We start from the raw sequence: 17,550 nt of genomic DNA on the forward strand, positions 1-17,550 counted from the left end.
GTTATCAATAAATTGATGTCATATAATTTATAATATTTCACATTTATTTCACACATTTCTTAATTTGGAAATAGAAAATTGCTTCAACATTTTGTTTTCCAAGCTTTGTTAGCATACGACGTATTAAATTTTCTTTTCACACGTGCTTGGTAAATGCTACTTGACCAACAATAATGCTTGCGCCAAATAGCAAATAAAGCAGGCGAACTCAAAGCACGCAAATGTGCGCGCTAAACAGCATAATACTATGTATGCTTGAATAAAAATATTATGTCCAATTCTCCTTTTCGCAAACTTTATTATATTAAAATGTGTCTAGTAGTCTCGGGCTATAAGTTCACTTCATCCCCAAAACTATCCTTTCTTAGGGGTTGGGGTAAACCGGAAGTTGACCGGAAGTAGACCAGAAGTGAACTGGAAGTGAATTAACGGGCTAATTAACGGGCCCTACGGAAGTATTGTTTAACATGGTGCCTGTGGGGTTCCGGTGTCGGAGGGCCACTTGTGCAGAGCTTGTTCTGCCTACGCCACTGAATAAAAACACACACACACACTCACGCACACACACATACATCCTTACAAACATTTTCCGAAAGCACTATTTTTGGACTAAAAATGCATCAAAACACACATCCTACATGTATTTACACAAACTCAAAAATTACTATTACAAAGCTTTTTAGGAAGGAAGCAAAATTAGTAGGAGTTACGTTGGCGGGGTTTGAGACTGGCTGCTTGACCTTAAGATGCCATAACCAAAAAAAAAAAATTATTCTGCACGTGAAATTTTCCGTTCTTTTAATTCCCGCGATAAAAAAAATAAGGTTCCTATTGAAAAAAATCGAAGTTGACCTTCAAATGACCTTGAAAATCAAATTCAAGGTAAACTCCAAGGCGATCATTCGAATTCTTCCTCGATATTCTATAACTTTTGTTTTTATTATTTTTCGATTGGAGCCCTCCCTGACGAGTTATATGCGGTGAGTATTTAAGTTGGGTCACCCTGTATACACACACACATATTGAAAAACGATCTTATTATTCCTGCTAATACTTCGTTTCATTGAGTTTTACTCATATAAAAGTACCGTTTACCAGAGCTATTGGTAAACAATGTCAAATGACTATAGCTTTTGCTAAGAAGATTTCGTTTTTATTTTGTTTTCAATTTGATTCAAGACATAATAGGTCATTATAATGTTTTTCTTATCCTAACATTAATATTTAGTTTTAACAAATATATTATATTACTTCAGTATTTTTGTGTACGTGCCACAAGTCTGGCTTTGCACTAGGACAGGTCAGAATAGTGCCGGTCCCGTAGTCTCTACACATAAACGATGGATGACATTACAAAGCCATCTTTCAAGGAGAAAAAATCCGTGAAGACTTAAAGGAAAAAGGTGGTTTGCAAAAATTGCAAGTCAGCTGCGACAGGAAAAATTCTCGCTTATTGTTTGCGTGCGGGTATATTTTGCAGAGTAAGGAGAATAATTATGTGTTCTCGGAAGTAGAGAAATGTTGTCGTGCTTTTTGCTTGAATAGTATTGATGTAGTGTGACGGATATAAAACAGTAATGTATTTCAGAGGTAGGCAGAACTTATGCGAAAAAAGCTGCTTAGCGTCTCCGTTCACTAAGAAACAACCGCAGCCAAGTCCTTGGTTCTTAGCTCAGGAAATAATCACTCAAGTCGTTTCAAGATTTATAAAAATCTCTTAAGCTTAATGTAATTGAAATTTTCATTTTATTTTTTGCTTTTTTTAAATTAAAGCATTTTCCTGCATTTCATATGGGAAGGGTATCAATCACATAGATACCGCTAGCACGTTTCTAGCCTGATTTGTATTATTTCGAAACAAATTTTTTTAATCTTCTAGTTCATTCCTAGTCCAAGCTCTAATTTTAAAACAGATTTTTAAAAATATCCCACTGTGTGGCGTCTACAGTTGATTTTTTTGCAACGAACAAAAACTGAAATAATTTATTGCCATGCATAATTTTTTGCCAGTGTTATAGAGAGCTTGATGTCCAGTGGTGTCGACTCACTCAGAATGTAGTACGACGTATAAATCAAAGAAGGTAATATGATAAGATGGGACTGCAGCATTAATAGTATATTGTGCAATTAGGGGGGAAAATTGGTTTTCTCTAGCGAGGGTGATGTTTTGAGCACGAGTAGGGTGATGTTTTGAGTCGAGGGCGCCTACGTAGGCGCCCTCGACTCCCACTCGTGCTCACAACGCCACCCGAGTCTGCAAAAGCTACTCCCCCCTTGTTGAACACCGTACTTTTTATGATCAATAAAGTTTAATCAATAAAGTTTTCACAAAATACGATTTGCCGCATTTTTTCGAGCTGTTTTTCTCGTTCACTCTCGTGAAATCTAAAAATTCAATGATTTTTAACTCAAAAAGTATGCGTTTTACGAAAAAAGTTGTAGTAGCACTTTCGATTCAAAAATACATAAATAATGTAACTAAATTTTTTTCAATTTCAAATGGCAAGTATTTGTTAATTGCAAATCAGTAATTTTTTTATAACAAAAAACTGACGGGTTTCGGGCTTCGTAACCAACAAATTTCGATTCAGCATCCCAAAAAACATAGAAAAGCTTCAAGTTACTGAGGGGAGCTCAAAATTTACACTCAGATGGCACCAGCGCCCGGACTATTTGTAAAAAAGCCGTTTCACAAGCTATTATGTGTAATACAGTTGGGTATCGCTTTCCCACAGATTTCTATAAGCTGCGCGGAGTAAATGTGTTTACATTGTCTGCTTGAATTTAAGGTTATGTTTTTGAACAGCTGCTACACTGTCGCTGCACAAACTTTCTGATTGTTCGGGGTCACTGATGACGGGGCCCAGGAAGTAGATTTCGTGACTTTTCGTGCATACATGCAAATATCTTTACGCGGTAGCTGGCCACGTTCGGTGTCTAGGTGCCAAGGGTCTTCGATGACTAGGCTGTCGAAATATATTGCGCGCTGTAGATTTTTGTATCCGCGTGTCAATATCGGCCATGAATGCGGTCTAGGTTGATCTATAATGAAGTCAGGCAGTGCACACGGCGGTACTCCTTGGTGCAAAAATGTTCAAATTAGTTATATTTACTGTCCAGGTACATGCATTCGACATGACGCGATTGAGGTAGTGCGCTCCGTAGTTTTTATTGTCTAAGTGTAAAAACTGATTCTAGACACCAAAAGCTATGAAGCGTATCACCAAGACCCTGTCATCGGCGACCACAGGCACCTGGAGACCATACACGAGAGATACCGATATTCTCGTAATAAAACTCCCAGTATGCACTACCTGAACCCCATCATCGTGTATTTTATTTTTAGAACAAATTTAAGGTACTTCAATAAGTTCACTCAAAAAGACATGAAATCACTAAAAAAAACTTAACCAAAGTAAAAAGGTTATTTGTGTCTAGGTGTAGAAATAATTCTAGGGCGGTGTCTAGGTGTACAGGGTGGCCGATGACTAGGTCTAGGTGGTGCGCTTTGTGGTTTTGGTGTCTTGGTGTAGAAATCATTCGAGGATAGTGTATCAGAACGATCAGTGATTTCATTTTATAGTGAAAAAATGTTACAAATAAGCCATGGTCGAAAGGTGCTAAAGATGCTTATATTTTATTTTTAGGAGAAATATGAAATACTTAAAAAAAATTACTAAAAAGTACTGAAATCTCTAAAAAAAATTAACTTTTTAAAAAGTAAAAGGTTGAGCGAGTTTGATGTATTCCGCAACGAAATAACAGATAAAAAAGAACTCAGATCAATCAACCAAAGTCAAGTTTATTATATTTAATCATAATGAAGCAACAAAATTTTGCTTGGTCAATAAAGGGCTTACTTAACTTAAAGTTAAGTTATATAATGATCAATTAGGAACAACTCTCAAGATACTTACTACGTAACTTGCCATGACCGTTTCATTGTATTTATGATATTTTTTTGACGTTCTAATACATAAAAAAATGTTAGTTGTTCACCAATAAACAAAATGAAACGGTCATGGCAAGTTACGTAGTAAGTATCTTGAGAGTTGTTCCTAATTGATCATTATATAACTTAACTTTAAGTTAAGTAAGCCCTTTATTGACCAAGCAAAATTTTGTTGCTTCATTATGATTAAATATAATAAACTTGACTTTGGTTGATTGATCTGAGTTGCGGAATACATCAAACTCGCCTAACCTTTTACTTATTTAAAAGTTAATTTTTTTTAGAGATATTACTTAAGTTTAAATTACGAATCATTCGACTCTGCCCTCAATTGAACATAATGATTTTTTGTTCGCCGTATTATAAATAAAATAATATAATTGTAAACTTGACTCTTTTAAATTGATCTTAGTTGTTTTTTAATCTGTAATTTCACTGTAAACAAAATTATTGACACGCATGATGATACGCAAAACATCAAACTCGCCTAATCTTTTTACTTTGGTTAAGTTCTTTTTTAGAGATTAGTATAAATATCTTTAACTTTACTGTGCTAAAATCTTAAGTATTCCTGCTGGCCTATTGTGGCACTCGGTGCAATGTTTTGTGAATTTTTTCACTGTCCGTAGAATTCCAAGTGTACAAATGGTTCTTCTGGGCTCAAATTCCAGGAGAACTCTTTGTACACCTGTATTTTTGGTATGAATGCAGGGATTTTAATTTGAATGTTTATAAAATGTTTTATACCCAAAAAGGTGGCATAATAAGCGAAAAAAAAGAAAAAATTGAGTATTTTCATCGCCAAACCATTTCTAAGCATTCAAATCGAAATCCCTGCATTCATACTACAACTGCAGGTGTACAAAGTATCCTCCTTGAATCTGAGCCCAAAAGAATTTATCATTTTTACTTACGAAACATTGCACAAAATGCCATAATGGGCCAGCAGAGATAATTAAGGTTTTGTCGGTAAAATTAAAGATATTTATACGAAATATCACTAAGAAAAATTTAAAATGATTTACTTTAATTTCGTCATTTTTACTCATAATTCTTTTTTTCAGGATTTAAAGGTGTTGTGTCCCCTTCAAGTTGAAGCGTTCAGTCAAACGAAAAGTCGAGACTATCGAGCACTTGAAAAAATTCCTCAACAAACGGGGCGAAAAAGTCATTTAAAACAGAGGTTAAGTTTTTGTTGAGATAATCAGTGAAGAAGCGAGGGGTGTATATTCTTTAAAGTTTGTTATTACGAGATTCCCGAGCTGCCTCCAAATCTCACCAAGATCAGTCGAGGAGGACAGACGTAGATGACAAAAATTCAGCCTGGCATTCTTCACCTGTCTGTGAGCGGCATCCCTCGCTAGTCTATAAACGTATAGATTCCAAAAAAGTCGAGTTTTGCGAAATCGCCTGTTTCTTACTTTTACGAGATCACGAAGAGCTGCAGTGAACCACGGGTAACACTTGTGTTCAGCTGTTACTATCTTTAATGGGGCGAAATGTTCTATGGCGTTAGTTAGGTTTGAATTCAGCTAGATAATGCGACATCGAGTGATGACGTTGCGATGGATGACCAATCACATGTGCTCGGGAACTCCCTTAGCGTTTCAATTACATCTTTTTAAACTTTAATTTTTTTCGTTTCTTACTCTCAGTTTTTCTCTTGTGTATACTGCTCTTCCTGTGTTATCGATACTAAATCGACGTATAAAAAATAATGATAAAAATGATGTCTCTGAGAGTTTCTAAGAGTCTAAGTAAAGATGATGATATTGGAAACAACTAAAGAGTAACCTGTGAAGCTATTAAATTCGGTTAGACAACAGTATAGCAGCACTGTTGTAATATGTAAATTCATATGATCGTAATCTAAGTCTAAAATGGTACGCGACGATTTCGTACTGTAAGACGAGCTCGAACTGCGAGACGAGCTGGAGCCGCGAGACCAGCAACAAGCTCGAGCTACTTTACGGACGCACTGCGCATGCCTCGCAAATTATATACTCTAAGCGCACTTATACCGTATACTCTATTTTCTCGCTCTCTCCACTACAAGAATCCGATGTGAGCGGACGTGTTTCACACGAGACTGTTGCCGACTTTTCTCAATATATTATATTAACTATTAACCTCACAGTATTTGTTTATTGATCCACTACCTATTCCAACAAGCATATTGTAAAATTTGTCATAAATGCATAAAAACTACCAATGGCTTTACTAGTGGTATGTAGAGACATGCGAAATGTCCACAAGGATGTGGCTCTACCGACTTCTAAAGAAAGCACTATAGAACAGGACATTGTATACATGAAAAGTGATTCTAATGTTTCTAAACAATAGCTATGTTAATTATCTATGATTTGCATTCATTACACGCCGTTGATGGCCTGGTTTCGCCGAGTTAATACACAATGTTCAACCGAATTATAAAATTTAGCCCAGGCTACCTTTTTAAGAAACGTTATACCCAAAATATATAAAACCATGTAGTAAAGATAAAAAATAAAGTCTAGCAGGATATAAAAACAAGCAAGTACGATCGTACTAATTTTATGTTATAACATACTGTGCCATTAATTTATCAATATAGTTTAAAAGGCTTGCGTAAAATCGCCATTGAAATTTATGATAATTTTTGTTATATTCAATAGAAAATAAGTAATTTACACTATATGCATCTCGACAATAATTATACTCTTACAATATATACGTCTCGATGAAAAATAAGACCTAACATACTAAAATTGACGAAAAATCGCTGACGATATCGTTCGCTGAAAGAGGCACAAGCGCTCGACCGTATGTACAACGAATCTACGCAACGATTCTGTAGTTATATACACCTGCTTTCTTACTTCACATGGAATTTTGATTAACATATTACTACTGAAACTCAATGAATTAAACATTATTTTATCGTGTGCATATATGTTGCTCTCTATTGATCTAATCATGTCAATCTTTTACTTTCCGAATTGTTTTTTGAAAAAGTTTTCAAGAAATGCGTAAAGTCTGCCGCTTTGTATGTTTCTGTGCGGATGACAACTTAAACATAAAAAAAATATAGTGAAACAACGTTAATTTCTATATCTTTCGTTTACAATTAAAAAATGTGTAGGTCTAATTAGATGGCATGCATAGCTTGAATTCTTTTAATATTTTTTTAGTATTCGAAAAATTAGATTATATTAATATTTCCTATATTATATTGATAAATGCATGCGCTGGAAACAATAATAGGAATTTTTATTAAACGGTAGCAGCATTTTAATAAATAAATGCGCTGAACACTTTTATAGTTATTTACTCAAATTATTGCAGAATTAGAAGCAGACTAAACGTTCGGAAGGCTGCGCATGTTGAGTTTATATAAATACTCTCCTGTTGTTTATCAATGACGTCTGCGCATGCGCAAAAATATGTATAAATATCGTGAAAAATTTGTTTTAGTGTTCATTTTGCTCTGATCTGCAGAAGCGGTAAGATTGTTAGATCAAAGTATTTTAATCAATGAAATTTTTGAGTTTTTTCTTTTATTATATTTTCCTCTAAGTACTGCAGTATCAAAAGTAGACTAAACGTTCGAAAGGCTGCGCATGTTAAACTTATATAGATACATGCCTGTTATATTGTCACGGACGAGCACCAGGCTCTCCGTCGGCACATCCGGTGGTACCACCGATGATGCAGGTGCATCGCCAGCGAGGTAAGCCGCCACCTGAGAGCTCGCGCGTGCAGAAATGCAAGGTATGCATCTCCACCCGTGCGACCGCTCGCCGTCGACGATAGAGCGGGCAGATCACCGGCGACCACCAAACTGGATGGAGCTCCCTTTTTGGGACTAATACACTAGCTCGTTCTCCACCTCTGACTTATTCTTTTCTGCGCCTCCATGTGCTTTCTGGGAGCATCCACCCATTCCGTGACATCTGGCATCCCTACGTGGGGCTCAGCAGCAGCCAAGACAGCAGCTGAGTTTACGGCAACTTTCCACCACAGCCGTCTGAAAATTACTCAGATAATTTCTAAAGAAATTGGAGGAAAGCAGCACGTGGCAACAAGATAGACACCGCAGAATACAACAGCGAAAAGTCAAGGAAACAGAGAATTTAGCCGACAAAATCTACGAGGTCGCCGAGGCTCTCGACAACCGTCGGAGGTACAAAAGATAACGCAAAGCATCGAAAAAGCAGTCGGCCGATTAAACAAGGAAGGCCTCGACTGCAAAGCAAGTCTCAAGAAATCCACAAAGTCCACCTGGGCCCACAAAGTCGATCTTCGGTCCTCAAAGTCCATCTGGACCAACGAAGCCCATCTAGGTCAACGCACAAGCAGCAATACTCGTCGGCGCGGACCAGCCACCGACGAGCCTAGCAGTTCAGCGGCCGTCGCTACGAGCAGACAACCGCAGCCAGCACAATCCTCCACGCGCAGTACAGTTGTCGGTGCGGACCAGCCGCCGACACGCGCGAGTAACCAGCCAGCCCCAGCAGCGTCACCAGCAACCAGCATGGACAGGGTCATCGCAGTCGTGCTCAGCTTTCTGTAAGTCCCTCTTATTAAATATCCACGCAGCTTGGCTTCCGGGAACGAATTGAAATACCCATACATATTTTCGCGAGCGCCAAAATAGCTACAGTGTAAAGTCCGCGCACCATAAATCAAAGAAAAAAAAATTAGTTTATGGCACCCCCGAAAATAATTTGCGCGGCAAGGAGCGCGCTTCGACTTGGCGCACGCAGCAAGGACAGAACATCAGGTGCAGAGAGCGATCCGCAAGATACGCAAAAACAATTAAGCCGGGCAAATCGGATATTTAAAATACACCAGAAAATGTCGCCAAATTATCGAAGAGGAGTAACGCGTACGTTAAGCTCCGCTGTATTAGAGTCAAGCGATTCAGAAAACGAGATACACCGCACAAGAATGACGCGAAATTGGAGCACGGCTCAAAATCAGCTACTCGAAAATAGCAGCACGATTCCGCGAAGAACCGAACAATCCAATCAGACGGATGAAGAAAGCCGCGAATTAATCGACATAAGGGCAAACAGCATTATCATATGCGGGATTACCGCAGGGCCCTCAATCTACTCAGATCGACATGAAAAATCTTGAGAGTAGATTGGAGGAATTGCGCTTAGATCAGTCCGTGCAAGTAGATAACCCGTGGGGACCAATCGGACAGCCACTAGAAACACCCGAACGCCTGGCGATAAATGCTAGAAGTCAGCAAAATATCGCGAATTTGTGCGGCATGAAAAACATAGTGTGGGGCAATAACGATCTAATCACTGACGGTCCCAAGCCTCAGGACTACGGTTTACCCACGGCCACCGATAGTACGCAATTCGTGGGTCTCCCATCCGTGTTACCGATAGACAACTTAGGGCAAAAGGAAACAGACGGGGGAATAGTACGCCCGGAACCAGCTATTGTAAACGCAGCGGGCACGTCGGAGCTTCGCTTGTCCAGGGAACAACTCCAAAGAATAATTAAAGAGTCGATCCGGCAGTATACTGAAGAAGAGGGCTCAGTACTCGGTGGTAAGGCAAGCCGACGATTTCGGGTCCGCGAAGGCAACATCAAACAACGCGGAAGGACGTACGCGGAAAAAACACCGAGATGCGACGAAAAGATACCCGACAGGCGAGAAAGATCGCGCGAACGAAGAACGATAAGGCGGCAATCGGAGAGGCGCGAGAAAGGGAAAGATACGGTTGCAAACGACAGTCAGAGAAAAATCAGAGACGACGCGCGTAGTCAGAATATCTCGCGAGAAATTCGCAGAAACAAGTACGAGCCCCATAGCATCCGACGCTCAGCGTACCACGAAGCGGCCGCAAATTCAGACAGAACCCGGAGAACGCATAGCTCGCCCAGCCGGGGATTTATGCGATATAACGGCCACGCAACACCGAGACGCGCACATAATGCGTATTACGTGGATACGGAATCGTACAGCGAAGACGATTTTAAGACAGAAACAAACGACGAGCTGGAGACAAGACGAGACGGAGCGCGCAAATACGATGACTACTCGAGCGACACACACGACAGCGAATATGAGAGCAGCCCAGGCACCCGACCGGATTGCGCGATATACGAATTAGTCACAAGCGCAACAGACATAACATTCGACGAAAAGTACGAAAAGCGGCGAAAAGCCTGGGAGAAAAAGCGCTGGCGCCAATTGCAATTAGATCAAGAAGCATTTGAGAAAGAAATCTATGCCCGCGAGTCGCGAAAACCTCGAGTAAACCCGGAGACAAAATCGGAGCGCCGCAGCAGAAAAGTCGACGAATCGAACCAGGATGAACGCGACGCGTACCGTAGAAGTAATTATTGGCGAGCAAACGGCAACGACGGAAAAAGACGCGGCGACGATGAGCCCCCCAAATTTCCAGATGAACGAGAAGGGCACCTGCGGGAGGCCCGGGGACTGAAATCGAACACACACCCATCAATCACGAATATCCTTATACTCAGTACGCACCCGCCCCTCCGATAAATGAAAGCTCGTTATACCATGATAGCGACGAAGCGCCGCAAAAGAAAATGTCATTCCACCAAGCGGCCGGTTACATACCATATTTCGACGGCGATCCCGACAACTTGAATTTCTTTTGCAATGCCGTACGCGAAGTGGCAGATACATTCGGACCGGTGCACGAGAAATTTCTACTGATGCAAATCGCGAATCGATTAAGAGGAAAGGCGGCTGATGGCTACCGAGCCAGAACTACCGATTATTCGTCCGTCGAGGAATTATTGAGCGATCTAACTCTCCACTACGCGAATATAGGTATTGCGGAGCAAATTCACTCCCAGATACGTACGTCAAGGCAAGGCGGAGGTGAAACGGCAGGCGACTACGGTTTGCGCGTCAGTAAATTATATAATCGGTTGAAAACTATTTAAAACTCAGCCCCAGAGTTATCGAACGCCGACAGGCAGGCGCGGCGGCGACAGGCGGACGAGGACGTGCTTGAGCAATTCTTGCTTGGACTCAAGCCCCCGCTAGACGTCTAGTGACCACTGAAGAAGCTAGCCCCGCCGCGGATAGAGACGAAAGACCGGAACAACCCAACGCGCAGTCAGACCGCCAAACCGAAAAAACATATTGCACGTACTGCAAGATGCCAGGCCACCAGCACGAAAACTTAGCCGCGATTAGATTTTATTGTACACAGACTCGGGAGCAGACATTTCAGTTATAAAAGTAAGGAAACTAGCCCCTGGATATCCGTACGACGCGCGTAAGATAATAAAAGTACTCGGAGTTACCCCCGGTACATCGTTTACACTAGGGCAAGCGGTCATACAGCTACAAGGGCTGCAATGTGACATTCACGTAGTGCCGAATGAATTCTCGATAAGCGAATCAAGAATCATCGGCTGGGATATAATAAACGCACATAAGGGTTGCGTAGATGCCGCTAATAAGAGCCTAAGGCTTGGCGAAGTAATTCTGCCGTTCGAGGCAGACGAACAAATTACAATTCCCCCCAGAGTCAGGATGGTTATAAGAGCGCGCGTACGAAATAATAATGCAAAAATCGGGTGGGTTCCTCTAACAGACATACACCCTAACCTACTATTCGGCAATTTCGTAGCTGAAAATAATAATGGCCGAGTCTACGCGGAATGCATAAACATAAGCGAGTCCGAAATAACAATACCTAGCCCCGTTGTAGAATTACTTAATTGCGAAACAATCGCGGATAATACGTTGTACCGAGCCGATGAGGACGGCTCAGCTGAAAATATCGCGAATTTTACAGCGAGTTTGCAGCGCATGTTCAGCTGCGAAAAGCAGCAAGAAAAATATAAAGAAGTAAGTGCAGTAAATAATAAACTAATGGCAGACGACAAAGCCAGACGCGAGAGAGTCGAAAAAATATTGCAGTTAGCAGACACGGAAGGCTGTAACGCGGTAGAAATCGAATTAATTCGGGCAATTGTCAATGATTACGCCGGAGTTTTCTGCCTCGAAGGTGAGCCACTCCCGGCAACGCACTTACTGCAACATAAAATCATATTGAAATCTGATAAATTCATAAGAATGGACATTAAACAAGGGTACCATTAAATCGAGATGCACCGAGAATCCGCGCATCTCACAGCATTTTACGCGCCGAACAGTAACGGAAATCAACTTGCAATTTAATCGTATGGCGATGGGTCTTAAAGAAGCTACAATTACTTTTACGCGAGCCATGTCCACAGTTATGGCCGGTCTGCAGGGGGAGAAAGTCGAAATCTACCTCGACGACCTCATGGTATTTAGCGAAAAGTTAGACCAACATATGTTCCGCTTGCGACGCGTGTTAAAAAGACTGCTTGATGCGAATTTAACAGTTGAACCGAGGAAATGCCAGTTCCTGAAAAAGAAGGCACACGTTCTCGGGCATATCGTCAGAGGCGGTAGCATTAAAACTGACCCGGCCAAAACTAGGGCAATGGTAAAATACCCAGTGCCAACCAATCCGAAAAAACTAAAACAAGCACTTGGCCTATTCAGTTATTATCGGCGATCCATAAAAAATTTCTCGGGGATAGCGCGACCGCTATTTAAACTCCTGCAGAGAGGCAGAGTATATATGGGGCCCGGAGTAAACAGTAGCGTTTAATACGTTGAGAGAAATGATCTCAAAAGAACCCGTGCTAAAAGCCCCGGATTTAAACCAACCATTCATCGTGACAACCGATGCGAGTGACTGGGCGCTGGGCCCGATTTTAAGTCAAGAGAAGCTGGGAGCGGATCAGTCCTGTGCGTACGCTACGCGCTGCCTGAAAGGTAGCGAATTGAAATATCCGACGTACGACAAGGAACTCCTCGCGATAGTATTTGCCAAAGATCAATTCCGCTACTAGTTATTCGGACGTAAATTCGCAATATGTACAGACCACGAGGCGCTTAAGCATTTTCATACAACCAAGAAACCGGACCTAAGATTTAACCGATTAAAAGCCGCGCTGATCGGATACGATTTCGATATTATATATCGCCCGGGCAAGAAAAACGCGAAAGCCGACGCGCTATCACGAAATCCGGTGATAATAGGTGAGAATAATCCAGAACTGCCGCGAGTCGAACTATACGCGCTAGCAGACAAGCAAATAAAAGAAAATCCGGACGAAGATGCAAATCCCACCGGGCAGATTTTTCGCACACGCGAGTCAAAGGGACGGCAGGAGAGAAAGCACGACAATCGTCATCGAGCCCAGACGATTCGAGCGAAGCCGGGAAAATGAAGAAAAAGCGGGACGTGAACGCGCTAATTTTCAGCAAAGATGATACGCTCGTAGTGAGAAACGAATTCAACGAGTTTTACTTGTGCCGCGCGCTGCACGACGTACACCACGGTGACGAGCTAATTCAAATACGTTGGTTCACAGAAGCGAAAAATCAACCGAACGTGTACGCGCTAGACTACCGCGACGCGATAATATTCGGAACGGTGTTAACTAGTACAATGCTAAAAAGAACAACGGGAAACAGATACATACTAAGCAAAGGCCAGAAGGCGCGTATATTTAAAATACTACACGAGGCAATTGAACTCTATCCAGCGCCAGCGATCTCGCAAGTGGGAGCCGAAACGGACCTCAACGCGGCGTCAGATTCCGACGAGTCAATGATAACGGTAAAAACTGCAGTATCAGAGAGCATCCGTGACGTAATTTTGCCGCCCGGGGCGTGGAATTACGCTAGAAATGTAAGCCCAGCAAGCGCTATGCGTGGCGCAAAAAGCAGTAAAAGCCGAAAAACCCCGAAAGTGTACAGCCCGAACAGCTCGTCCAGCAGCGAATCAGAAGGCCTAATAACTCCGTCGGAAAAAATAACGAGCCAGGAGCCCTCGCAAACGTTCAAATTCCCGATAGAAAGAGTTAACCCGCGCAACATACTCTTGCCACATAGCGCTAGCTCAGTAAGTAGCATGAGCGCAAACAAATCCCCAGCCCCCAAGGTACCCTCGCTGTCGCACGAAACGAGCACAAAAGATTCACGGCCAAACAGCAAGCCCATGACACCAGACGCGGAAAATCGAGCGAACGATGACCCAATACCGCTACCCAGCCCATCGTGGCCGTGGTCCGAGCAAATCCAAAAGAAGAGGCTGGCAGTCGACATAAAAGCAAAATAATTCGGTAGTAAAGGGGGGCTACAAATTAATGTATGGGGAAAAAAATCGACTGACGGATCGGAAAGAGGAAACTCGCAGCAAATAATCGCCACGGAATCGAATCGGCACGCGCCGGCCAAAAACACGCACGTAGACGTAAGAAACGCGCAAATTTACCACTTGAGCACGCAGGCAGAAAGAATTCAGCAAGACGCACAGAAATTAGACTTGAGAAGCAGAAAAGTAATACTAGACTCACGGAAACCACCGCCAGCCGCGAACGCGACAGAGCCCGAGCCGAAAGAAACCTCGCGCGAGCAAACTCAGCACATCGCGCCAATGGACACCGAGTCAGAAATGCACGCGCTCCCGGATCCCGAAAACGTCGGCCCAGCCGAGGATTTTAGCGGCATCCCAAGCAATTATGATCGAAGGCCAGAGGCATCCGATGAGAATTCGTCAATCAGCTCGGGCAATGGATTAGTGCAAACGTATATAAAGAAAAAACGCTGTGCCGAACCGTATACAAAGCTAAGATGTTCAAGCAATATTCCTAGTTTCCCGCCAGGGAACTGCCTCTTTTTCGCACTAATCAAAATAGCAAAACTTGACATTTCGGCCACCGAGCTGCGACAGCAATTGCGAGTTTCGGCAATGCTGCAGCACTGCGGCGAGCCAGGCGAAACAGAAAAAATCCTAGCTTCAGATACGGACTACGGCACGGTTAATTGCGCGTTTCTTTTCGCGCACGAATACGGGATACACATCTGCATACACTATGATTTGCCAGGCGACACCCGAATTTTTTGCCACATGATAATGAATAGCCGCGATAAATATATTCATTTAAATCTAGCCGGCCAGTATTTCACGCCGTACTTGCGCGTAAAAGTACTCAAACCCGCGGCAAGGGCAGCAGGTAGACCGCGAAACCGCTGCCCATCAAGCGACACCGATCAAAGCGCTCGCAAATCACCGATTCTCGGCAGGATAAAGAAAAGAACGCAGAAAACTGCGCACACGACGATTGGACTTAAAGCAAATGGTCATATCGCGAAGAATTTAGACGCCGTAAGCGAAGCGCCAGCACCAATCGCAGCCAGCAGCGGTTCAAACGTCCACCCAATGCAATTAGCGACGAGCGACGATCACGAAACCTCGAAAAGCCCTTCAATAATCGTGAATCCGGCGGAGTCCTCGGGCCCTGAAGGAGGCGGAACCCCGCAATTTACGAAATTCCAACGCTCATACAACGCCCGCCCTCCAAGCGCGAATATAAGTCCACAAATACCACCCGATACGAGTAACAGCACCGTAGCATCCTCTACGGGAAAAAATATAGCCGCAGACGAAGTTCATAGCGGGTCAGCAGCACATCAGCCAACGCGAACTCGACCGCGAGCCGAGGCCGATGCTCTGACAGACGAGAGCGGCGTCAGCACTGATAACAAGCGCATCGTTCCCACAGGCGACACCACGGGTGCAATGATCGAGGCAGCGCGAAAAGACGAAAAATTAAAGCGATACCTGGTAGCGGGAGCCAGGCCGCCGCGCGAAAAAGCACCCTGGGCCATCCCACAAGGCCAGGAGCGCCCTCCCTTCGTACACCTCCAATCATACAACGAACACCCTTTTTGCTTCAGTGAAAATCCCGTATATTTAATGTCAGCGGATAACTTTATATCAACTGAAATTCAGGAAGCCTTGATCGAACGCGGCTACCTTGACGCCGAGGCCCTGGTTAGCATTAAAATTCTCAAAGAGTACCACGAAGCAGGAATGGGAGCTCATCGTGGCATATCCAAAAGTTATAACAACGTAGCCAGTGATTTTTATTGGAGACACATGCGCCCAGACGTGAAACAATTTGTCGCGCGGTGCGCAGTGTGCCAGTGCAACAAGCTAGTACGGATAAAAACGCGACTACCTATGTTGATTAGTAATACACCATCGTTACCTTTCACGCAAATTGCATTAGACTTTTACGGGTCACTGGAGCCAACGGAACGTGGCAATAGATACATTCTTTCAGTCCAAGATATACTAACAAAGTACGTAATTTAATCCCGACAAAACACGCGAGCGCGAACGAAGTAGCACGTGCGCTAACCGAGAAAGCAATCTGCATTTTTGCTCCACCCGCAGCTATAGTTACAAATCAGGGAACACATTTCCAGAATAAAACCTTAGAATGCCTCGCGGAAATTTTCGGCATACATAAATTTTGTACAACAGCTTACCACCCTCAAGCGAACGGATCCATCGAACGCATGCACCACACGCTGACCGAGTATTTGCGAAAATACGTGAGAAAAACCGATTGCTGGAATGACTGGACCGCGATATGCCAGCACGCGTATAATTGTACGGAACACGAAAGCACACGTTACACGCCGCACGAGCTGCTGTTCGGAATAAAACCACGAACTCCGTCGAGCTTTCCGCGAAAAAACGACGATATCTGGTATAATTAATATATTGCGGAGATGACTACGAATTTAACAGCGCTACAATCGACCGTGACGATGAACCTCGTACAATCGAAATATCGGTCGAAATATTATTATGATAGAAAACTTAACACCAAGCATTTTCGCGAGGGAGAAACGGTATTCCTACTGAAAGAACCAAAAGATAGCAAATTTGCAGTAGAATACCAGGGGCCGTTCGAAATTATTAAAATCAGCAGGAAAACGAATAATGTAACATTGCAAAACAACGAGACAACGAAAATTGTTCACGTGAACAAATGAAAAGAATAGCGAACTAGCTAGACTCGGGAGGATAGTCGTTTTTTTTTTACTGTTTTTTTTTGCCGCGCAAAAATAGTGTCTATACCTCAACATATACTTCGCAAATACTCGGTTCCCGAGAAGCCTTGCGCGCCGCAAGAATAAATTACCCTTGTTAACGCGAGCATGCCCTTACAGATTAGCAGTGGGAGCACAACCCGTGGGCACCTTCGAGTTGAATGAGGAAAGCACCAACGGATTTATCCACCGATTTCAAGAAAACTTAGGCTTGAATATAGAAAAAATAGCACCGCTTGCGACGTCCAGCACCGACTTGAAAATAATCCAGAAAACGGACTTGCGCGCATACTTCAAGGCAGGAGAGATACTAATGAAGCACGCGACACAAATTATACACGCGTGCGGCCCGAAAAGTGAAAAAAGTAATATCCTCGAAGAAATAAAAGCGGCTAAGCGTCAGGCCGAAAGGGTGATTGATTTAGTTTTAGTGCATGGCGGCGGAGAAGTCCTACACAGGCAGCGCCGCTCGCTTTTGCCATTTATAGGCACCGTGCATAAATTTTTATTCGGGACTTTAAAGGAGAACGACAAGCGCGAAATCAAAGCCGTAATTCAAGCCATAGACGGCGACACGCCTCACAGCAGCTCTCCTAGCAAACCAGACCGAAATAGCCAACCGCGCGTTTGCAAGCCCACGTTGTAGAATTAGCCA

General features: G+C 42.9%; 2 protein-coding genes across 4 annotated transcripts in view; one reads left to right on the plus strand and one right to left on the minus strand.

Annotated features, from left to right (window-relative positions):
* Positions 1-6,136, plus strand: part of LOC100678236 (ankyrin repeat and zinc finger domain-containing protein 1) — a 183,980-nt gene extending 177,844 nt beyond the window's left edge. Inside the window, exon 7 of the mRNA XM_031925276.1 lies at positions 5,017-6,136. Coding sequence (XP_031781136.1) covers positions 5,017-5,048 — 32 coding nt within the window. The 3' untranslated portion in view covers positions 5,049-6,136. The remainder of the gene's footprint in view (positions 1-5,016) is intronic.
* The window catches only part of LOC100115891 (TATA box-binding protein-like protein 1), a 101,307-nt gene that overhangs the window by 732 nt on the left and 83,025 nt on the right, over positions 1-17,550 (minus strand). The window lies entirely within an intron of this gene.

This window comes from Nasonia vitripennis, assembly GCF_009193385.2.
Source record: "Nasonia vitripennis strain AsymCx chromosome 2 unlocalized genomic scaffold, Nvit_psr_1.1 chr2_random0008, whole genome shotgun sequence".
Taxonomy (NCBI): domain Eukaryota; kingdom Metazoa; phylum Arthropoda; class Insecta; order Hymenoptera; family Pteromalidae; genus Nasonia; species Nasonia vitripennis.